The 24,145-nt window shown below is 38.7% G+C and overlaps 1 protein-coding gene across 2 annotated transcripts in view; it reads left to right on the plus strand.

Moving 5' to 3' along the window:
• UST (uronyl 2-sulfotransferase) overlaps positions 1-24,145 on the plus strand; it is a 149,496-nt gene that overhangs the window by 46,391 nt on the left and 78,960 nt on the right. For both annotated transcript variants that reach the window (XM_068184924.1, XM_068184925.1), the window contains exon 2: positions 8,971-9,014. In XM_068184924.1, the coding sequence (XP_068041025.1) occupies positions 8,971-9,014 (44 nt within the window). The remainder of the gene's footprint in view (positions 1-8,970; positions 9,015-24,145) is intronic.

Here is a 24,145-nt window from a genome sequence, read left to right on the forward strand (position 1 = left end):
CTCTTGCTTTTCAGGAGGCATATAAGTATATGGAAGAGTTTTACAGTGGTTCTCCTGTGGCACAAAAAAATGGTTAGGAGGAAAAGGAAGACAGACTTGTAAAAAGGCTCTTTTTTTTACAATTTTCATTTGTACTTTTTAAAATCAGATACTGAACTATGTAAAAAGAACCTGAACTGTGGAGAAAGTGTGAAACAGACATAGAGCTTGATCTTTTCAGGCTACCTCATATGGGGGGTCCATTTTCCTAAATGCAGCTGCCTCTGTAAAGACATGTGACAGAATCATAGCAACCGTATGACTCAGATGTTGTGAAAAGCACACGCAAGGAAAACTCATTTGGCTTCAGCACAATAAAAATATGAATAATTCTTTAGAGGTCTATGTGACCAATTTTCTGTGAAGCATGTTCATTTTTTCTCTGCTAGGAAGGTGCTGCTGGGGTCAGACCACAGAACTAGGCAGCTTCTCGGAAATGTGCCTCCAGGGGCAGGAACTTCAAACCAAACACCCAACAAACCACTCCTTCTGAATAGCATTTGCAGTGTAGTACTTAATAATACTAATAATAGTAATAAAAGTCTTCCTTGAATAACTGGTGACTTGCCAGCTGGGTGTTTTCCAAAATTCATTGACTCGCTGTTTGCTGGGATTGCCTGTGCAGGGGGAAAGGACCGAACTGTATCTGCATCAATGCAACGGACAGGAATAAAGCTTGCAAGTTGGGTTAAGTTTAAATAATAAAACTCTTGTCTCTGGAAAAACATCATGTGAAAGAGCAGAGCTGATGTCTGGCACTGATGTAAGAGGAAACTCTTGAGACTGGTATCATCTGAGAAGGTGTCTGGTCAGATACAGATTCCCCGGAGTCTGTAGCCTGAATGGCAGAGTGAAGTGAGACTCAGAGGCCTTGCACTTGACAAGGTCTTCATTGAAGCTTCATCATTATGTACTTTGTCCATCCCTCAGCCTTAATGTCATCACTTTGGTAAGGAGAGCCTTGTAAAGACAAGGTTCCTCTGTGGAGTTGCAGTCCTATACCTCAGCTGTGCAGAGAGAGGGAGGTCTCCTGTGTTGGCCTTGCTGTTCCCTGTGTGGCAGAGTGTGTGCACTGAAAGGGGAAGTATTGTGGCTGTGCCACCATCACTCCCGTAGAGTTTCTTCCTCTGTGTTGTGCATTCTGTGCAGCAGAGGGGAAAAACTTTTCTCTGAAGAAGTCAAATGGCTTGCAAATATTCTAGCAGTTATCTCTCACTTAGGAGGAAAAGGGGAAAATGGAGTAATCCTAAGTCTTAAAAAGTATCTTCATATGAAAATCAAAAAGAACTTTTTACCAAGCTAGTGAAACTATCTCTATACATTCAGCTGGAGTGGAATGATCTTGAAAAGCTTTCACAGAGTGCTCAAAGAGATCCAAAGGAAGGGAGCTGATTTTCACCTCCCATCATGGCTCTTTTCTGCAGTTTCCATTTTGTTTCTGTTCTGCTTTTATGAAGATGTTGCCCTTTTCCAAGTTGAAGTTGGTATGCTTGTTTTTACTGGATCATATCTTGTCTTTTCAGACCATTGCTATAATGGATCAGTATGTTTCTGTTCTTCTCAGAGTTTCAGCAGATTTGAAGTCCCTTCATTTGGTATTGTTATCAAATTTGATACCGGTGCTCTTTAATGCATCTTTCAAGTAATGAATGAGAATATTGAGTAATAGGATCCAGAACAACACCCAGGGGACATTTGCCTGACTAAAAATAAAAAAAGGAGATAATCATTAAAAAGAAATATTGCTTGAACAGGACCTGGTTTAATTTGCCTGTTGGTTCTAAAGCAGCATGATAACACCTGGGTCATTCCTGGCAGATGCATGACTAATTTCCTCTTGGGTATCTTCAGTGCTGTCCAGTCTTCATCCCCTGATTGTTATAATACTTTTCTGTTTCCCATTTAAAAGTGTTGAGTTTTGATAGCTACTTTGAGAGAATTTTCTTTCAGCCATATTTTGACTTATTCAATCCCTGTTAATTCTCAGATACAGTTGTTACTGCAGCCTTCAAAGTACTGCAGATTTCCAGGTATGCTACCTGGATGTTATGGAGTCAAGCTTATTTACAACTGTCAGATATTTCTAACTACTCCCTAACTTGCTGGTTTCTGTGCTACTCTGATAATTTTTTTATTCAGCCATAATAATTTGATAGAGTGTCAATTATTAATCTCACATTATCCAGTTAAGAAGTGAAGACCAGTGTTTGTCTGTGTTATTTCAGTGGATGCCAGTTCAGCTGTTGAACTGTGAGCTGCTCCCAACTTGTGCCTTTAAGTTTTGAACTGGTTTGTTGGTAGCTGTGTAGCTGTAGGTATTTTTTGACCACACATCTTGAGAGATTTTTTTTTTCCTCAGGAACACCTGTGTGTATTTATAGAACTGACTCTGCATTTTGTTAAGGTAAGTCCTGCTGAGGAAATTAAGAAAATAATAGAAGTCATTACAAAATATTTGGCACATTTTCTGACAGACGGTAAAATAAAAATCTAGGAGGAAAAAAAAGGACACCATATTTAATCTGTGCCCACTTGCTGTGTGATACCAGAATGCTGAATTTAAGAACCATCTGAAAAGTAGTCTGAAGTTAACAAGAGATTAATGGGTCTTTGAAGTGCATTTAGTAAAGAGCTGCAAGGCCACAAAGATAGATCACATTCTTTGTTTACATAGCAAAATGAATTAAAATAAAATTTCAGTAGTTTGGCTTAATGGCACTTTTTTTTTTGTCATTAGGTTTTCTCTACAGTGTCTCAGTAGAGCTGAATATGTGCTTTTCCTTTGCATGCAGGAAAGTACCTGGTGGGGCTGTTTTATTTCTTGATTAAATGTTACTTTTTCCTCCCTCCCTTCCTCCAGTATTAATAAAGCAGTTTATTGACAAAACAATTGAATGAAACACCTATCTGTCCATTTTTAAATGCTCACAATTCAGAGAGGCTCTGTGATTTTGGAATAGCTTTGCCTTCTGCATTCTTCTCTCTTTGCAAGAGGAGGGCCATCTGATGTATAATATATCCTACACTGGTTTAGAACCTCCTGTCATTCAAACCCTTCATATCTGTATTCCAGTGGTACTTTCATATTTAACACATACGCAGAATTGCCAGTAAGTTTTCAAAAACTCTCCTTAAATGTGCCGGTTTCTCTCCTAATTGTGTTAAAGTATGAAACTTGTAGGTAATCAAATCTGAATTATATAATGATGAAGTTTCTAGGGTTCAGGTCACTGGGTAATAAAGCAAAATATGTATTTTTGTCATGTTCCAGCTTTTTTCCTTCCTTGTGGGCAGTCATATAGAGTGAATTGAATGTGGGCTTGGTGCAGGTTTGGTTTTGGTTTTTTGGCTGTAAGTTGTTTTTTTGTTGTTGTGGTTGGTTTTATTGCATTTATGATTTTAAAAATTAGTAACAACCAAAATTACTTTAAAGGCAAGAAAGGAAGAAAAAAATCTGTTGTGGAATGCTTTGAAAAATAATATTTAATTTTTTTGTGGTTAAAAATGAAAATGTTTATAGGATGTTAGTCTTGCACAGAGGAAACCGATTATATGTACACAGTTTTTTACATATTATGGAAGAAATGGCAATAAGTCACTTTGTATTCCAGTGCAGACTGGTCAGTGGGGTTTTTTACACCTCTGTGAAAACTTTCCCCTGTGAAAGCTGATGTGGCTGTGCTGACCTCAGCAATAGCAGTGTTTTTCCTCTTAGGTTTGATTTGAGCTGTGGGCAACATCATTCTGCTCCTCTGCTAGTTTTTAAGTTGTAGTTCCTAACACCCTTCCTGCCTTTGTACCACAAAAGGCTCCAAGAGATGATGACTAAGAAAATCATATTATTTCACGTGTAGAAATATCTATGAATTTTCTAAGGTTGTCCGCTGCTTAATTGTGAGGGAAAAAGAATAAAGAAGGAAGCACAGCAGATTTTATGGTCTTCTGATAACTCACTGGCACTTCAGTTTATTTTGAAGGTGCAGCTCTTAATGATTAGAGGGATTTGGTGAGGAAATTGTTCTTCAAAGTCTGATTTCCAGACCAGAAGACTCCTCAGACAGCTATTAAACTGTTCCTTTCCTTTAAACGTCAGAGGGTCTAAGGGATTGTTTGCCAGTAGAGGTTGTATTGGCGCCTGGAAGTTTGAGATGGTGACTGAGTGAAAAGAACAAACAAGGATTTTCACAAGACAAATTAAATTTGGCCTTAGCTGGATCCTAGCTCCTTTAGGCTGCTGCTTGTGATTCCCTACACAGGAAAACCCTCCTCCAGAAAAATAATCCAAGCTCCACATTTTCAGTGTTGGCTTTCTCTCCCTATCTTTACACAATTCTTTCCATGGGATATTGGAATTGTTCAAGTAGAGTCACACTGTTGCTATCAAAGGGTCTTCAGTTCATGCATAAATCTCTTTACTTCCTATTCCTGTACTCTCCAGTATTTTTTGAAAAGGTTTTTTTCCAGAATTGCAGTTACTTTCATTATCTGTGGTTCTGAACTGTACACAGCAGTATTTGTCCTTAATCCTGGTTGACTGACTATCTTTCTCTGTTTAAACTTGGCTTGCTTCAAGCAAAACCCCCACACTTCAGTGATTCCAAGAAAAAAGGAACATAACCACAAGGTTTCCCCAAAGATTTTGCATACAACTGATTCACTTAACGTCAAAGATAATGAATTATGGAAAAATTTGGACTGCCTCCATGTATTCACCATTTTCTATAATGATGCTGACTTTTTTTAATCATCTCTGACAGAGTATGGAGGAGACATGTTCAGCCAGCCCAAGTGTGCTGTTGAGCATGTTTGTGGAATGTGTAATACCACTTGTTTTGAGACTTGATTATTTTGTCTGACTTGTTTCTAATGCCTTAGACTTTCATGCTATTACAGGAAGGCAGAAAATTTTCTTTTTGAAGAGTAAATTCTCTTCTCCAGAGGAGAAAAAAACAAACAAACAAACCAACTAAAATAATCTTGTTATTAGCAGACAAGAGCAGTGCTGTCTTTATTAAAGCTTTATTAAAGGAGTTGAGAAAAGTCATCCTAATACTTAAATGCCATATGTTGCTTTGGGGCAATGGACAAGGTTCTAGTGAGGAAAGATGACTCTCTCTTCTACCACTTTGTCATTTTTACCACAGAAAGCCTCTTCTCTTCTTGTGCCACATAGTGACGTCAAGCACATGTTGTCTGTGCCATAGCTTATAAAAGCTGTAAAATAATGTTCTCCATCTTAGATAGGCTTCTTAATGCAATTGCAATAAACAGTTGAGGTTAAGTACAGTGATTTTGGTATCCATTCCTAAGTCTCTGATTTTCCCTGTGCAACTCTCCTACTATGTCAGCTGTTAGTAGCTGGTAGTTTATGGATTGGCTTTAGCTTGTACTTTCCAATGGTTGCAATTTCTGTAATGCTGAATTTTTCTTTTGTTTTTAAACTAACTTAATTTGATATATATTGTCTGAAAAGTTGCCCTACATATAAAAGTGTCACCCTGTTTTAAGTTTTTAAAACTTGCAAGTACCCATCTTGGAATCATGCTTAATAAGATTTCATGGCCTCTTGTGTTAGAAAGTCATCCTCTTTCCTTCAGGACTTTTGTGTAGGTTCACATTTTTCATTACATTTCTGCATTCATTGAGGCTTCTGTAGTGTGGCCCCCATTTTACAGACAGAGGGGAAGCAAGCTGAGGTGTAGAATGCAGTGATCAGTGAGGGCACTGCTGGGCTTCATGGGGTTAAGGAGCTGGTTGGTGTACCTCACAGGCATTCTCCATTGCACAACTTCACAGGCAACTCCATTTTTTTTTGTCTACAGGCAACTCCATTGCAGCTGCATTTGTGGAGTTATTTTAGTGTATTTTACTTAGTGCATGGTGTGAATCATGCAGCAAAGGGTTTTGCTTTTATTACAAAAAAAAAAATAATTCTCAAAACTTGAACCCAAAAGAATTCCGAATGTTAAATTGATGTGTCAACTTGTGGACGCTGAGTGTGCCTGAGGAGCAGAAGGAGGAGCTGTGACATGAGACGGTAGTCAGCTCTGCACGTTGAGTTTGGGGCAGTGTAGGGGTGTGGGGGAGGTCTGCAGCTTTTCATCCTCTACTTATTGTGAGTAATTCTGACCAGGTTTCAAATCTGTTTGAAACCTGGATACTCTGTTTCCTTCTTCACTTGTTTGCGTTGGCAATTAGTTTCTGTCAGTTTGTAGCTTCTGAATTTGAGTAAGCAACTGCAATGAAAACAACTTTTCTAAAATGGCCCATAATTCTACAATTGTCTTTTAAGTGGATACACCAGACTGTGCTGTGAAAAAAAACCAACATTTTGATTACTGAGATCAAATCTACAAGGCATATGTTTCAAAGCAAGAAATATTTCCATGTTGTTTTGATAATTTAAAAATTTCCAAGGAAGGAGAATGAAGCCTCCATACTGAGAACATCCATTACTGATACAGAGGGGTGAAATTAGTTATAAGCTCTTTAATTTTAAGGAATACCTCAAAAATGTTTCTGTGGTATAACTGTGACACTCTTGATGTGCTGCATTGTAAGATGCTGTGTAAAGTCTTGACTAGTAATTCAAGTCCTTCTCTACTGTGAAATTGGCTGTGCTAGATGGTTGGTAAAGATAGTTAATACCTATGTAATTAATATTCCTTTTTATTTAGGTAATCATGAATTGCATTTGTTTTGGGGAGACAAGAAAAAAAAAAGCCTGTTACTCCTGTAACCACCTTCATACCAATTATGAAACTTAAGTTTTGCTAATTTTTAACAAAATTAGTAGTTTTCATTTAATCAACACACTTCTCAAGTGTGTTAGCTTGTTTAGACAACAAACATCACTTTTTTGTTAGGTATCAAAATGAAAAAAATATTTCTGACACAATGAGAAAACAGTAAGGAATGTTTTTATCAATAAATGCCAATCTTTCTGCTTGCCAAATTGTGGAGAAAGCTGCTACAAACTAGTAACAGCCTGGTTCTACAGGAAAGGTAAATTCTGAATGAGAAGTTTTCCTTGCTCTTGCCCCAGATTAAGTGCGAGGAGAAATGCTTGAGAATGCTTATTTTCAAGTCTGTGTCACTGTGTGTGGAGCAGCTACTCTAACAGAAAACCAGATTTCCAACTCTTTTAGCAGTCTGGGAGCTGAATTTCTTCCCTAGCAATTAGAATCATATCAGAGGGATAGATAAAGAAATTGTCCTGAATATAGGGCACCAGCCATATTGTCTATGGCATTAAATTAAGTCACTAGATTGTGGGTATTTGTGTCAAATGTATAGAGAGATGAGTTTCTTGTATGGTTCAGAAGATGATTTATGATTTCAGATGACCACAAAAAAGTTACCCTTCAGGCTTTTTTAGTTGCACAAACTCTTCCAAGATCAAGGTACATGCATCTGTAAAAATGTGCTTGGGTATTGGGACTTCCCTTTAGATGAGTTGGAAGCCTTTTGACTGAAATTTTCATGGCTTTGTTGTATGTGCTGGAAAACCAGAGGAAAAGCAGAAAGCAAAACTTCTGAGAAGTAATCCCAACTTCTTGTTGTACATAGAAATTCATCATGCTGTGGCAACAGTGTTGGACTGCAGGCACTCTCTCCCCAAGATGGTGTGTTACAGGTGGCAGCTGCCACTCCCAGGAGTCCAGCAAGGGAATGGTGGCCCTTCTACTTAGCACCCCCTGCTTTTCCTGCTGAAACCAGCCCCCAGCACTGGTGTGGGTGCTACTGAATATTCCACACTAAAGCTTCACCTCCTTGTCCTGTAACCATAACACTCAGACACAAAACGCCTCTTTCCTGCCTCCTGGATCCAGAAACCTCTGAGAGGCAAGTTTTGGCACTTGAAAAAATGAGGGGTTTGACCAGATTGTAAAGAGAAAAGCCCTTTGATTCTGAATTATGCTTTATCCCACTAGCCCATGTTTCTGTTGCCTGTTCAACACCCCAGGAGCTCATGAGCAGGACAAGTTTTTTAAAGTCCTCTTCCACGTGCCTTTAGGATGTCTAATAGGTACCTGTAAAAATAGTTCTCATACCTCATACTGATGTAAGGTTAGAGCAGAGGTATTTTTTCTGCCTTTGGTAGGAGGATGATTGAGAGGAGAGGTATGTGTGGCCCAAGGGGAAATTTTAGGCTTGCTGCAAGTTTTCATCATCTGCTGGAAGGTGTTGGGAAAGCACATGATTAATACGTTTGGAGAAGGGTTCAGGAAGGACAGTTACGGAAGATAGCCTATGTGTAGAAGAGAGTGTATATTTTATGTACCAGCGTGTGCTTGTAAAGAAGAGGTAAAAAGTCTGAAATTGTTGCCTTTTTATTGTAGCTAAGAAGGGTGAACTTGTTTAGAAGCTTTTTTTTTTCGAAGCTTTTTGTCTGAATTTATTGAACATCTTGAAAAGGCAGGTGCAATTACGTCAGAATACAACTCCCATTAAATCAGTGCTCTTTAGGAACAAAAAATTAGCTTGGAGGTTGGGAAAAATACAGTTGGAAGAGATAGAAGTGAATACTTGTTAGTTCCATCAGACCAAAATTTGATAAAGGCCTTTGATACTTGATTATTTAAGAAAATTTTTGAGGTTAACCATGCTCACTTGTTTAAAATGTACAGTGATGCAGCTGGCAATTCTTTTGTCATGTGAATAATTGAGTACTGATTGATTAATTAAAGCTGCCTTGGGCCATGTAATATTTTTTTTATAAAATGACAATGTGCATCTAATCTTGTATTACAAATGTAGTCACAATAACTTATTTGTTAATCAAAAATTAAAGCAGAGGGAATTTATTTTCCTTGAATTATTTGACACCACAAAACTAGTGGGATAAAGATGTACTGGTTCCATGAATTGGAAAGTTTGGAAGTTGCTTTGGATGGCTTTTGCTTATCTCCATCCTTCTTATTTTTGTAGGAAACTCCACTTATCTGGATGACCACGGACCACCACCTCAGAAGGTAAGCTGCTGTTATTTTGTATTTGTTTTATCCTTCCTTTTTTGGCTTTTGTTTTTAACTCATTGTGTGTCGACTTGTGTGCCAAGCAACTCTGCTGAGTTTACATCATCAGCATGCGGCCTTACTGGCTTTTTCCCCCCCCCAAGTTGTTTTCATATGTTTGTAACTTGGGTTAAAACACATTAAACTAATGGAATTTTTCTCATTGAGTCAAGGGGAGGCAGGGATTTAGTGGCTTTGTCTGTCAGCACTTTCATGCAAAAAACCAAGACACTGCAGTTGGAACTAATCCTGCAGGTGAAGATTGCCTTTGGCTGGTAGCATTTTCTGGAACATGGATTCTTCTGCAAAAACAATACTTGAAGCAGGTCAGTAGGATAAATTTAATGAATGTGAGTCATGAGCCCGTGTTTAGGAATAAGGTTCACTGTTCCTATCATATGGGACTGTGCTGCATAAGCTTTTCCCTTATGTCATCATGGCACCTCATAACATTTCAGGTTAGGAATGGCGTTGTGATAGTTTCTTCAAGAGGAAAAAGGTGGAAGTAGGCATTTAGGGTCTCGTGTTTTGTTTTTGTTTGTTTTACCCTGTGTTGGTTTGTTCTCTAAACACAATTTGGTACTATATTGTGCCTGTCTTTCCAGTCTGTTAGAGTTCCTTTTGCACAGTGCAAACATGTACTAAAAGGGCAGATTATTTCACTGATGTGGCCCACCGTGGATGCCAGTGCAGCAGGTGACAGTGAGTAGTTAGAGAGGGGGTGGGTGTGAATAGCCACTATCTCTGGTGGTAGCCCTCCCTCATCTCTGTTCAGCTGACCATGAAGTCACATCCTGAGCCGCTGGCCTTGAGTTGAAGTGATCCAACCACATGTGTGCACCTGTGTGGTGAAACAGTTGGCTTCTGATCAACAGGAGGAGGATAATGTGGAAAGCAACTCCACTAAGCTTAGTTATTAGTGAAAACAGACAGGAATCTGGGTTTCTTCACCTTTTTTCTGGGCAACAAAATCTGCAATTTTCAGCTGATATGTGAGTATTTGTGCATTGTTAAAGTTCAGATGGCTCACTTGGAGGAATGATGTAAATTTGATTTTCTTCCTGTCAAGATAAATTACTCAATTACAAAAGCAAATGGATGTAGACAGAAGTGACAAAATCAACTTGTTATGTTTATCATTGCAAACTGAGATAGGACACAGGTATTCTAAGGCTAAAGAAATGTTTCACACTAAAATATGTTTAGTACTCTCTGGTACTTTTAAAATACTTTTTTCTTTTTTATAATTTTTTTTCTTTTTTAATTTAGTACCAGCTGCTTCTCTTGCCCAGGAGTACAGCAGGCTGCATGAAATAAAGAATTATGTTTGTTGTGTCTCCACAATGAGCACTCTGCTTCAAAGAATAAAGCAATGCTTATTCCAAACCTGTATTTCTCATGCTTGCATTAGCATTCAGAAATGCCAAGCTGTTCTAGTAAGGAAAAGGCTTCCATCTGGATAACAGTTTTTAACCTTGAAAACTTTTTTCAGATTTTGGTACTTTTTCTTCAGGAATTTTGCTTTACCAATTAATGGTGCTGTGGATGGGATCCATACTCCAATGGGCAGTCACAATTGGACAGATTTATCCAACCCAGACACTTTTCTGTTTACATTGTGAAAATATCTTTTGCCTGTCTAACATGTAATTCTGGGCTTTGTTCACACAGCCTCATCCAGCTGCAGCTCTGGAGAAAGGCCAGCTGAATAGATATCTACATGATTGATTAGTTGGGTAGATACTCTTTGATTAGCTACCTGCAGTCAGTAAAGTTTGTGGGCTTCCTCTGTAATCATCCTCATTCCTGGAAACTTGGTGAAAAGCTCAACAGAGTAACAGGCGATATAGGCTTGTGGAAGTTGAAAGTAGTTTGCTTTCTGAAGTATTTGCCCATGTTTCAAAAACATTGATAAAATATGGATCATTTTGATCATCCCTTGGACAAACCTGCTTATTCCTTAGTGGTTTGGATTTTTTTGTTTTGTTTTTTATTCCTCTGATCAAAATATGGGTGGGGATTGATAGATCCCCAGATAATTCCTGGTATTTGCTTGGGGTCATGGTTTGAACTAAGATGCTCTTGCTTTGTAAATCTCATGCATTGCATTTTTGGCTGAGTGCAGTTATTTATCGTCTTACAGCTTCATATCTGAACGGTGAACTCTGTGGGTGTGAGTGAAATTCACAGTAATTTTCATTATCTTTCAAGTAGCCTCCATTCACATGACTTGATAGCTGCCTTTGTTTAAACTAACAGATGGTTAAGGTCTATGCATGCTTTAATTCAACATATAAAAATGCATCAGAAAAAATCAATCCTGACTTCAACATTTAAAATACTTCATTATTAAATGCTTAAAAGCTAGAAGTGGAAATAACAATGCATTGCCTGAGGTTGAAATGACTGGTAGCTAATATGGTCAGCTAGCTGTAGGGGAAGGCCACCAGCAGTTGATACGCACTGGACCATAGCTGTTTTGCAGAATACATTCCAGTGTTTGTAGGAAATCATATTAGTTTTGGCTCTTTGTCATGGCTAGGTGCCAGACGTTTGGATTTTTTAAAATACCCGTGTGGGTTTTTTTTTTTTTTCCAGTGGAAGAACTGAAAATAGCACTTGTTCTCTGAATAAGGAATTAGCATCATCACATTTCAGGAGAACAGGGTACTGGTCTGTTTTTTTTCAGATAAAGGTGGCAGCAGCAATTTTCTCAGTGCAAGCAAAGAATGAAAGCCTGGCTCACTTCTGTACCTAAGCATTGCTGGTGTGGTTCTGATTCTTCCTTGAAGACCAGGTGAGCCAGCTTTTAAGGTGTTCCCTCAGTAAAGGTTTACTTGACTTTTGAAGATTAGCAGTGGTTACCCTTGCCAGTGATACGAAGGTAATGTGTCTAGGTGTCGTGGTTTGATCCCGGCTAGAGGCAGGCACCCACCGAAGCCTCTCTATCTCTCCCATCCTCAACTAGACAGGAGAGAGAAAATACAGCAGAAGGCTTATGAGCTAAGGACATGCAGAGATCACTCACCTAGTATAGTCACAAAGAAAAACAGATTCAACTTGGAGAAATTAATAATTTAATTTACTGCCAATCAAAATCAGAGTAGGATAATGAGAAGTAAAACACCTTTCCCCCACTCTCTTCCCTTCCAAGCTTAACTTTATTCCCAATTCCCTACCACTTCCCCACCAGCAGCACAGGGAAACAGGGAGTGGGGATTAGAAACATGTTGTTTCTGCCTCTGCTTCCTCCTCAGGGAGAGGAGGCCTTCCCCCTCTCCAGTGCACAATCACTCCCATGGGAGACAGTTCTCCATTAACTTTTCCAGCGTGAGTCCTTGCCACAGGCTTCAGTTCTTCATGAACTGCTTGAATGTAGATTCCTTTCACAGGGTGCAGGTCTTCAGGAACAGGCTGATCCAGCTAGCATGGGTCCCCCATGGAGTCACTAAGTCCTGCTCTTCTCTCCATGAGTCAACATGTCCTTCCAGGAACCTCCATGGGCTACAGGTGGACCTGTGCTCCTCTGTGGACCTCCATGGGCTCCAGGAGCACAGCTGCTTCACCATGGTCTTCACAATGGGCTGCAGGGGAATCTCATCTTGGGCACCTGGAGCACCTCCTCCCCCTCTTTCTTCACCCACTTGGGTGACTGCAGGGCTGTTCCTCTCACACATTCTCATGCCTCTTTTCTCTGGCCACAAATTATTTCTGTGCAATAACATTTTTTTTCTTTTTAAAAATATCTTATCTCAGAGACAGTACTACCATTCCTGATTGGCTTGGCCTTGGCCAGCAGTGGGCGTATCTAGGAGTCAGCTGGTGTTGGTTTCATTGAACATGGGGGAAATGTCTGGCAGCTTTTCACAGAAGCCATTCCTGTAATCCCCTCAGCAGTAGCAGAACTTCACCATGTATACCCAGTACACAAACATAGGCCACTCTTCTTTGGTCCTTAGGCACCAAAGACTTCAGAAAATTGACTAATCCTAGAACTTTTCAAGAGTTCTGAGACAGATTTATGCATCTGCAGGTAGATGCAGCCTCCAATAGCCCTAGCACACCTCTGGTGTTTCTGGTGTAAGTATGTGACAGATAAAAAAGAAATGCAGTTGAGCAAAACAGCCACTGCTGGTGGTTCTACACTGCCAGTGAAAGTTGACTCTTTCCTATTTCAAATGTCTATCTCACTTCCTCCTGTTTTTTTTTTTTAGGTAAGCGCCTGAAAAACGTAAATTTTAAAATATTTGCAAAGTGATCATTTGTTTATCCTTTTTCTGTAGATTGGTGTTTAAGTGATGCCTTTAAGATTATGCTAGCTTGGTTTTCAAAAACACCTTTAATATGGATGTTCATTAATGACTGATGGTGTTCACAGGATATATTTCATGTCTGAGCATTTCTGCGAATAAAGTGGGTGTATTTTGTTCCAGTATTTAGACCAGCTATTTCCTTATCAAATACCCCAATATTTGTTTGTTCCATCCAAGATGGTGAAACTGGCCTTGGAGGACAAATGATATGAACTTTATCAGACCTACAGTTGTTCTTAATTGAAAGCTTTTCCCTGAGAACTTGGCAAGAGCATTAAAATATGTCCCTCTTTCAGTTGAGTTGACATATATATTTGTGGGGGAGCTGTGCACACAGCTTACAGATAAATTACACCAAAGTAGTCTATTCGCCTTTTCTTGATGGTTTTCCCTTGGGATGCCTGTCATGGACCCAGTGTATCTTTTTGCAGTTGTTTAGGTGTCAGCAAGACACTATGCTTAGCATGTGTGACAGTGCTTCAAAGCTTTAAATGAATACAAAAATGGATGGGGGTCAGGATCAGGTCAAAATGAATCTAAATAAGAGGCATACTCAAAATAAATTTTATCTGATTTTATTGGTTTAAAGCTGGAATGTGGATAAATACTCTTTTCAACATTCTTTCAGTTCTTAACTAGTAATTACATGTTAATTGTTTTTGTTTTTCTTCTGGAGCAAGGCTACCATAGCATAATAGAATATACCATAGCACAATAGAATAATTTGGAAAAGACCTCTAAGATCATCGAGTCCAATTGTTAACTTAGCCAACACTGTGTTCACCACTATGGGAAAAGGTAGTAGAATCCTTGCATGGCCTTTGGTGTGTCATACTATACCCAGTCTTAGTCACTCTCCGTTGTCAACTAGATTATTTATTCTTTTTTATTTGACTTTAAATCTTACTAAAAGATTATTTCAGCACTGGCCTCTTTACACTGAGTTTTATGTTCATCAGGTTTATGCTAGTTTTATTTTTTCCTAGTATTTTGATAGCAGCATTAAGATAATGGCCAAGAGCTGTGTCTTTATTTTTGGTTTTGATTATTTATTTTTTTAGTGGACAATTCATGTTTCATTTGAACTAGTGTTTTAGTTCTAGCCATCCCTTATGAGAATATGGTTTTAACCCTTCAGCCCCCTACAGTCTTAAGCAATTGATTTTTTTAGGGATAAAGTGCTTGATTTAAAGCCAACCAAAGAAACAAAGAATCAATTAAAAAAAAAAAAATAAAAAACCCAACAAACTCCACAACACTTAGAAGTAAGCAAGATTTTTTTTCTTTTAGGTGTATGCTTAATAGGGATTTTAAGAGCATGAATAGTAATATGTTGTTTTTGATAGATTTGAAACTGTCTGTTTAGCTTGAATTGAAAAACGGGTGGATAATCTTAAAATAATACTTCCAGGGCAGGTTGGGAAATATTTCAGTGATTTAAAAAATATTCTATCCTGCTTATAAAATGAAGAGTTGAGATTATTGTGCAGTGTACAAATTTTCAGCTAGCAAAAATCATCAGAATTTAGCAACATTAGAGTAGGTAGTTTCCTATGGTTACCAGACTTAGTACCTGGCTGATAAAATACGAAGAGAGAATTCACTAAGTGCCTTAACCACAAAGATCCCTTTTATAGTTTGAAGCAGTTTTACAGTAAAACTGAGCTTTTAGGCCTAGTACAGTAAATAAAATACTATGATTTTAAAAACCCATAAAGCATTTCTCCACTTCCCTCAGTTTACTAGAAGCAGTGTGTTGTGGTTTAACCCAGCCAGCAACCAAGCCCCACGCAGCCACTCACTCTCCCACCAGCAGGATTGGGAGAAAATGGAAAGGATAAAAGGTAGAAAACTCATGAGCTGAGATAAAGACAGTTTAATAGGGAAATCAAAAGCCACACGCATAAGCAAAGCAAAACAAGGGATTAATTCACTGCTTCCTATGGGCAGGCACTTCCAGGTGAGGAGGTTCAGCCACCTCCAGGAGACTGGGGCCCCATGACATGTAACAGCGACTTAGGAAGACAAACCCTGTCATTCCAAACATCCCCCCTTCCTACTTCTTCTCCTCACTTTATATACTGAACATGATGTTGTATGGTCTGGAACATCCCTTTGGATATCCCAGTTTGGGTCAGCTATCCAGCTGTATCTCCTTCCCATTCCCAGGCACCCTCAATCTACTTGCCAAAAGAAAAGCACAAAAGACCTTGGCTCTGTGTAAGGCCTGGTCAGCAATAACAAAAAGTCTCTATATTATAACAGAATATCTCTATATTTGTGCTGTATTCAGCACAAATCCAAAACAGCCTTATTATAGCCACTGTAAAGAAAATTAACTCTACTCTAGCTAAAACTAGCACATGGTATAAAATATTTGTAGAATAATTGGTTTATATTCTTTTTAAACTGTGTTTTCATTCCTTCTAAATGACAGTATCTCTAGGGAAGAAAAATCTGGTTTTTGCAAAGGATTTTCCTATTGTCTGTTATTCATAATTCTTCAGCAGTCCTGCTGAAGCAGGTGGTGAATGATACAGCACTATAATGGTACAGAGATATATCCAAAAGCTGGAATTGAATCTCTACTATTAAGTATGAATTGGATCATAAAAATATATGAATTATACTGGAGCACTAATTTGTTTGTTTTGTTCAATTTAATTTACTGCTCAAGAATCTTAAGGATAAAACAATCACTAGATTACACGATTTATCTAAATAGAGATGATTACTTACTTTTTCATACATCCTCAGTTTATAGCATATCAGAAAGTTGTTGATATGGGGAGGCTGACTGATCATAAGTAGAAGTACAGAGAGACTTGGGAAATTAAAACCAGATTGCCTGTCACAAGAAGATAAATCTGTGAGGGTTACTGTGCATGCTGATGTCCTGCAAAAATTTAAACAGTAGTGAGCTGGATTTTTACTAAGCCTGACATTTGCAGCCTTTAAATTTTGAAAGACCTGGACAGACAGCAGGTATGCAGGTTTTGTCACTACTGCAGTAGTCTGTAGTTTTCATCTAATTTCAAAGATGCTTGGAAAATAGTTTGCCTTTCGGTGGGTGCTTTAATTGTCATGCTGTGTGTGTGGTTTAAGGTGAATCTTGCTTATCTCTGGCAATAACACAGCAGCCTACGCAGTGTTACTCAAAATAGAAAAATTGTAATGTCACCAAATTTGCAACCTGCAAGTTTTGTTCTATGTCACACACTGTAGCTTAAAAAAGTACACAAGGCATAATCACCATTTCTGAAACTACTAAAGCTCTGTGCTTTCACTGAAATTTAGGACATAATCCATTCTGAGATGATCTTTGTTCACCTGCAAATATCCTGTGGAGATTATTACACAGCACATTAATATCTCTTAGAGATTACAGTTTTAGATCTCCAGCTGTCTAGTACATTCCTCTCTTCTTTTCCTTCTTCCCATGATAGGTAGGTATTCATAAACTAACATAGCATATGAGAAGGTCATGACAACTCAATCATAACCACCTTCATTATCTTTTTTATTAGGAAGTGCTGGATTATAATACCAAAGTCCAATTGCAGCTGGGTCTGGATGACCTAAACCTTCAGTGGAAAAACAAAAATCTGCCATTCTCCATAGGGTTAACATGATGGAGTATCTTTTGAGTGAGAAATTTATTTGGTTAATCTTGCTGAGCCTTGAGACTCCATTGAGTATCAGTCGGGTTTCTACCAGCAGTCTTATATTTAATGGTATTCTTAAATGCTGAACTGAAAGGATTTTCCTAGCTGTGATGTTTGAAGGAAAAAAAAAGTCTGAAACTTGGGATGCTGGAGAGTCTTACAAAACTGAAAAAACAACCACCAAATAAGAATTCTAGTATAATTTTGAAAGCCTTGTGATTTTGAAGATGAGCTGGTAGGTCCTGCCCATCTTCTAGTCAGGCTTTAAGGATAAAGTTTAGTTCAGGAAACTGTAAATAGCAGTGAAGTACTTTGATAAGGGGCATGAGCTTTTAATCAGGTATGAGATTGTAAATGTGCCTACGTGTGGTCAAAAGCAGAGTCAAAATATCAGGCAAAGAGGACAGGGCTTCATGACTGGGCTGTAGAAGTCAGTGTGAGAGTGGCGGTATCAGGGTGATTAAGGTGAAGGAGGAGTTTGGGCAAGGTAGTTCTGAGGACAGCACCTACAGCATCCTGATGTCCTGGGGGAGTGTGGAGACCTTTGTGGCTGGCACTACTGGGGATTTTCAGTAGATGCAAGGAGTGCCTCGATCTGTTAAAAAGGAAAGGTCAGCAGGAATGAGGTTTGGTTTTCCTCTGATCAAGTCAGATTAATAATTTCAAAGTGCAGAAGAGTGAAATGGGAGCACTTGATGCTGGGCCTCCTCTGTTACTGATTCTGTCATGCCATCTTCAGCACCACAAGATCCATTTGTGATTCAGGACATGGCTTGTGGTCTGTAAGGGAAAGTGTTTTGGGCATTTGAGTCATTTTAGTGATTTCTGCTGAGCTCTGGTTCTGCTGGAAGAGTTGGGTAGCAGCATGTTGTCTTTCCTGTAGGTGCTTCTTGGTGTTTTTACTGCCAGATAAAGAGACCATGCCATGAAGTAGATTTGAGTTTGTTACCTGCAGGAGCTGTGAAGGAACTCCCTTTGAGTTCCTGCAAGCATGCAGAGCAAGAGCACCTCAGAAACAGCTCATTGGTAATGAGCGTGTGGGTTACAGTCCAGAAGAACTGGCCTGTTTTACAAAATTAAAATCCAATTATGGCTATAAACAGCCTTTCTTTCATACTGTGATTGGCTGATGAAATGTCTATGCAAAGTACAGTGGAAAGCATGCTAGAGACTATAAAATAGAGTGTGGAGTTACTGAAAGGGAGCCTAAAGTAAAGGGCAAACTGAAACACAGCATGACACGTCCTTGGCAGTGGTGAAACCGAGTCGCTGCACTAGCTGAAGCCAAATCAATAGTCAACCACAATAGCTACCAAAGAGTTAAACCTTAATGTGAAGAAAGACAAGTGCATACAGAGGAATAAATTATTCAGTCTACCAGTCACCACATTCAAATCCAATATTATTGGCTCCCAGGGTGAATTTGTGAATATTGCATTGGAAGGATAGAAACAACCATAAGGTAGTGAGGTTATTTAAGGAATGCCAGTGCTGTGAAGTATTACAAAAAGTTTTAAAACCAGGCTTAGTTACTTAATATCTCTCATTTTACAAGTATCCAATATAAACATGTGGGTTGGATGTGATAGGATTTACTACTTAAACAGAGAATAACTGTGCCAGTGTGTTCTGAGCACATCACAGAATGTACAAAACCCTGGGCTCTGAAGGAAAAACAGCAGTTTTAAACTTTACAGTTCCAAGATACATATAACATGATGCTGCTCTGGAGTTAAAATCAGTCTTGCACAAATTCTGCAGCTTAAGGGGTTTTTGATATTACATGTTAAACCTTTAAATGGAAAATAGGTTAATTAAAGTGACACTAAAATTCTTAACCTACCTGAACTCATGCTAGTTCTCTCAACAAATACCAGTATAATGTTCTTAGATAATTTGACTCCTTTATCTTCTTATGAGGTAGGTGCCTACCAGAAAGATAACTTCCACAATGTGATTAACTTAAAAAAGAGATAAAAACACTGCTTTTCATAAGAAAGCTAATGAGGGTCTTCCAGTTCTTCTGTTGTAATCTGCATTCACTCATGTAGGGTAAAGAAAAAGAGCAATAGCTTTATTCTGCATCCCTCTGCATCTATAGTAGTGACAATGCCATATTCTTTGATTCTTCTAAATTCTATCCTGAGATGTATTAAAAAGAGATGTCTCCAAGACATGAACAATAACTGTTCAGTTCTCCTTGGACCCAGGGAGACAAGATATAGCACTGTATGTGATTTTGGCCCCAAAAAGTTGCAAACTGCAGAGGAAAACAAGAAGAATGAAGAAGAGGTTAAAAAGTGTGCTATGTTAAGAAGGGCCAAAAGGAAAAGTTTTTATTAATCTGGAGGTGGTGGTTGTACCCTATCCCAAAGCAATTATCCATTTCGTAGGGTGAGACCCTGTCACCTGCTTCATCCCTGAAAGGAGCTGGGACTGAGCTGCCATCACTTAAGCGAGTGTTGCTGAGTGATGAAAGCCAGGAGTGCCACTCACACCTCCAGAGGCTGCCTAATATCAGTGAGTACCTGAAAGTGCTGAGTGAACAGGGCGTGTGCTCTCTACCACCCTGTTTGACTTCATATACATGTGCCGAGTTTGAATGTTGCTATGCTGCTGTAATTTCACATGCCTGAAATAAACCTGGTTCTGCACTCCCTGTGGTGTGGGGAGTCTTGTGCAGCAGACTGGAGACGTGGGGGTTTTGCTCTGCTGCAACCTGTTGTTGTAGACAAGTAAATCAGGTGTAAGGTATAAGATGAACGAACCTAAACATGGTGATGAGATGCATCCAAACTTTGAACATTAGAAACTGGATCTTTGACCTTTTCTTTGTAACTTTCCCGGGTTGTTGTTTCTGTAGCCACAGTATCCTGTAATAGGACCTGATTGGAGACTTAATGGGGATACTTCATTATGCTTTAAACTCGGGTCTTTTGAGAATTGTAAGTGTTCAGTGCTTCATCACAGGAAAATTACTGCAAGTTTTGATTTTGGCTGCACAAATCTCTCTTGTGGGACACATCAGGGACCATAGGCTTTGGCAGACACTTCATAGTAATGCTTTTCTTTAGTCTTAATAAATTTGAGGACTGTCTACAACCAAGTTTTCTTTTGCTGCTGGTGCTCCATGCTTATGTTTTCAATTTAGCTTCGTACTTAGGGTTGTTGAACCATTAGAGAACACATTTTAACTTAGTCTTCCAAATATGTCATCTGTCTAACAGATGAAATGCATTGTTTGTGGTGGTGGGGGAGGAAGTCACCCTTTTTCAATTAAATTAGTTTCTTAATGAGAATGCAACAGATGAATATTCTGTTTCTTCTTCTACCTTATTTTCAATGCTCCGCTACAGCTATACAGCATTTAAACTTTGAAAACAAACAGATTTAATTTTTGCCTTTTCTTGTGGTTTCTGGTGTATTTTCAGTGACCCATAGAGATGACCATGCTGTCTGGTTAGCTTTAGAGTTGATTAATTCAAAAAACTTGTCTCTGACTAGCATCACTACACTCCACAGGTGAATGTTTGTATAACTGGAACTCTGTGATTTAGATAGGGATGCAGGATTCTAGCTAGTAATATATTTTGTTTACTCCCTTGTTCATTCTTCAGTCATGTTTTCTGCTGACATAACTTTGTGTTAGCAACTTTTCATTGTGAGTGCTTTAAAAGCGAGCAAGCTGATACTTGTTTGAAATGAAATTTTTGAGCAGCAATTCCTGAACTTAATTTTGGAAAGCTGTCTCTTAGTGGCCTTTGAGTTTTTCCTGTAAAGATCATGGCAGACTTGTGAAAAACTTCACTTAAAAAGAACATCCAGTGTATCTAAGAAGATCTCATAGCTGATGACTGAATTATGTAATCTGTCTTCATAAAATCCACAATGTGAGAACAGATATTCTCTGAAAATCATAGAAGATTATCTAAAAATTAAATGCATGGTGGGTAACAAAATTCTGGAACAAGTTGTGTAAGAAATTCTTCAGGCAGTTTGGAAGGACGTGCCTTCTAACATGCCATATGTAATTTTTGGGGACAATGGAGAAAGAAGAGAGGCACTGGAGAGAAATGGACTGCTGGCAGCTCTCAGGTTTGTAGTTACCTTATGAGTATCATCCTCCTCTCATAAGTCAAATGGGCCATTCCTTTGACCAATTAAGCCATTTTTTAAATTCTTATAATTCTGTCTTAGTTGGACAGGAAAAGAAAATGAAGAGGCTAGACTGGGAAGGTGTAATGCTGTATGAAGATATGCCAGCAAATGTTTAATTGTTTCCATAATCTTATCAGTACTTCCTTGTGTTGGCTGGCCTTATTCACCTGATAAACATGGAGCACTGCCTGACCACAGGGTAGTGTCAGCTCAGAAAGGAGAAGCCAGTTCTGGCATCCGCTCCCAGCCCCACTTGTGTGGAAGGACACAGGTCACTTATTTGCAGAAGGTGTGAATAAAGTATCCACTATACTGCTTCCTGAAATGAGTCAGAGACTGATGCCTGGCCAGCTTGTACCTGGACTGGGAGATGTTTGGCAAATGGGCAAAACTGTACTGGATTTGTCTCAGTAAAAGTGGAATGATTTATGCCTATGAGTGAATCCCTACATCATTGACACTACAAGTAATTTTCCAGCTTATTTTTTTTTTTAATGGTGCAAAGATTTATCTGTAGACAAGGCCCCCACTGAAGATGAAAGCCTGGGCTTTTATCAGGTTATCTGTTGAATGGCTCCCTTTCTGAGACTTGCAGACCTCTCTGCAGAGGTACTCGACAGTCATTTTCTGCAATGCAAGTTTGTTTGGGACTAAACTTGCTTTTTCTTCTTGATTTCATTTCACAACAATTCTTCACATCTTCTTTAACTATGAAACAAAAGGAAAAAAACCTGTTTGAACCGACACGTAAATTGTCATATAACTTTCTAAACCCTTGGAGAGAGCTGTTGTAATTATACTGTGGGCTTTACTTTTTTGTAGCTGTAAGTGCTAATTTGTGTAACTCCAAAGTGAATTATATGTTTGAATTGTTTATATTACCTCTGGGCTTTGTTGCAGTGCTCAATAAAGTCACTCTGCAATTATTTTGCAATTGTGTATATTGTTACATGAATATCAAGTTGCCAGAGCATCAGCTCAGCAGTTGCTCAGTCTACACGATACCTACTCTTAGGTAGTTAGTAATAATAAAATGTAATTCAATTAGCATTTTGTAAATGTCCAAATGCTCTTTTTCACCTTGTTTCTACGAATACAAAATGAGCCTTCTTTCCAAGTGCCTTCTCTGCCACCATCTCTTGTATTGTCTGAGTGTCTTGTGAGTATCATGAGGGGGAAAAGAAAGTTCCTCTCTGGAGAAGTTTTCAATTTCTTGCATTTTTAGTTTTGCCTGATACAAACTCATGGCTTTGGAAGTGGTATTTCTTGTACTTGCTTGTACACCAAAAGCCTGTGTACTGCATGGTTTTGTGCATTGGACACACCCTTTGGGGCATTGGGGTGTGATAAGTGCAAAGGTGACGTAAACGGATGAAATGTGAGCAGAGTTTCAGGAGCGCATCCCAAAAGCCAACCACACTCAGCAGTGCTGCAAGGAAAGTTTTGGTTACCACTCATGATTGTTCTTCTGAAGTGAGCTTTGAGCTGCAGTGCTTATCTTGAATCTTGTCCAATTAGACCTGAGTGCATTCACTATGTACTGAAACAAGGCATTGATACGTTGGTCTCCTTTAAGCTAAACAAGTGTCTGAAAATAATAGCCCTTTATTTCAGGTTCCTTTATCTGCAGTGAGTATTTGCTGTAGTGTCTTTTTGGGGGTTACCATGGTTATTGTTTGTGTGCAGAACAGAATTGTGCTACCTAGGAAGGCGAGTTTCAGAAACAAATGTGACAACTGGCCAAATTTGGTAACTACTGTCATTTTTCCAAGCTGGCAAAGTTGTTTGCACTTAGAATAGAGAATTTACAAAGGCCTCCTTTAATTTTATCTAGTTTTTAAAGAGTTACTTTTATAAGATTCACCCAAAGTTACTGGATAATCCAGTCAAGGATTTAATTAGAACTTGAGTGTAATCTGTATGCAGTAAAATTGTACTTGACTGAAATACCAGTAAATAAAAAAAAATTTGCTCACTATCTTGCCTAGTCCAAACTGCTAGGAAAATCAAAGCAGTTAATAATTAGGAAGCATTTAAATATATTTCCATAACTCTACAAACTCTCATTGTTCATCTAATTTCTGGGATGCTAGGCAAACATATAGTGTATGTGCTCTTGCTACTTCACTGACGTTTGTCAGCATATACTTATCAGGTCTCTTGAAGGCTTTCGCTTACTTACACAGCAGAGTATTCCAAAATCATATGTCTAAGCAGAGGAGTAATTCCCAATCCATAAGTTGCAGTGATGTGTGGATGGTGCTGCAGGACTGTGACAAGTAGTGATGCTAGTGTTTGTTATGCAGAGAAGTGAACCAAAAAGGGGACAATCCAGAATAGGTCTCATATTCTCTTTCATTATGGTGTGATAATCAGCATAATAAAATGTGTTCCAATGTTAACCTTTCAGACACCATTAAGAGTAGTTTTGGGAAAGGTTAGCTACATCTGTAGCACAGAGATGTTAAATTCATCACCTTTGGAGTTCTCTAATAATTGAGGCTGAGATTTTGCATTGCATAGGAAGCAAGGCTTCTGAAGGAAAGACTGATGAAATATGGGGACTGTGTTTCTCATAGAAAACACTATAAAAATATTACAAAATAGTAAGACTTGGTGCATTGTGTGTGGATTGTACAGGCCTTGAGAGGCTCTTCTTTGTTTGCTGAATCAGCAGATGTAACGTCCTGCAACTTGGAAAGTTTAACTAAGGCCATGATCACCAAATACTTACTCCTTCCCAGGCTAATTTGGGGAAAAATGGCCTCCCCATTTATGTTACAATCCAGGATATCCTAAACATTGCAACCAGTAACAGCAGTAATGTTCATTTGGTCATGAAATGCAACACTGAGAGCAAAGTACCAGTAGGTTCCCATTAAATATAAGGGAATATATTTTTTTTTCTTTTTTTTTCTTTCTATTTGGCAATTCTCTTTGAGAGTAGTCTGAA

The sequence above is a fragment of the Anomalospiza imberbis genome, chromosome 3 (assembly GCF_031753505.1).
Source record: "Anomalospiza imberbis isolate Cuckoo-Finch-1a 21T00152 chromosome 3, ASM3175350v1, whole genome shotgun sequence".
In the NCBI taxonomy this organism is placed as follows: Eukaryota; Metazoa; Chordata; class Aves; order Passeriformes; family Viduidae; genus Anomalospiza; species Anomalospiza imberbis.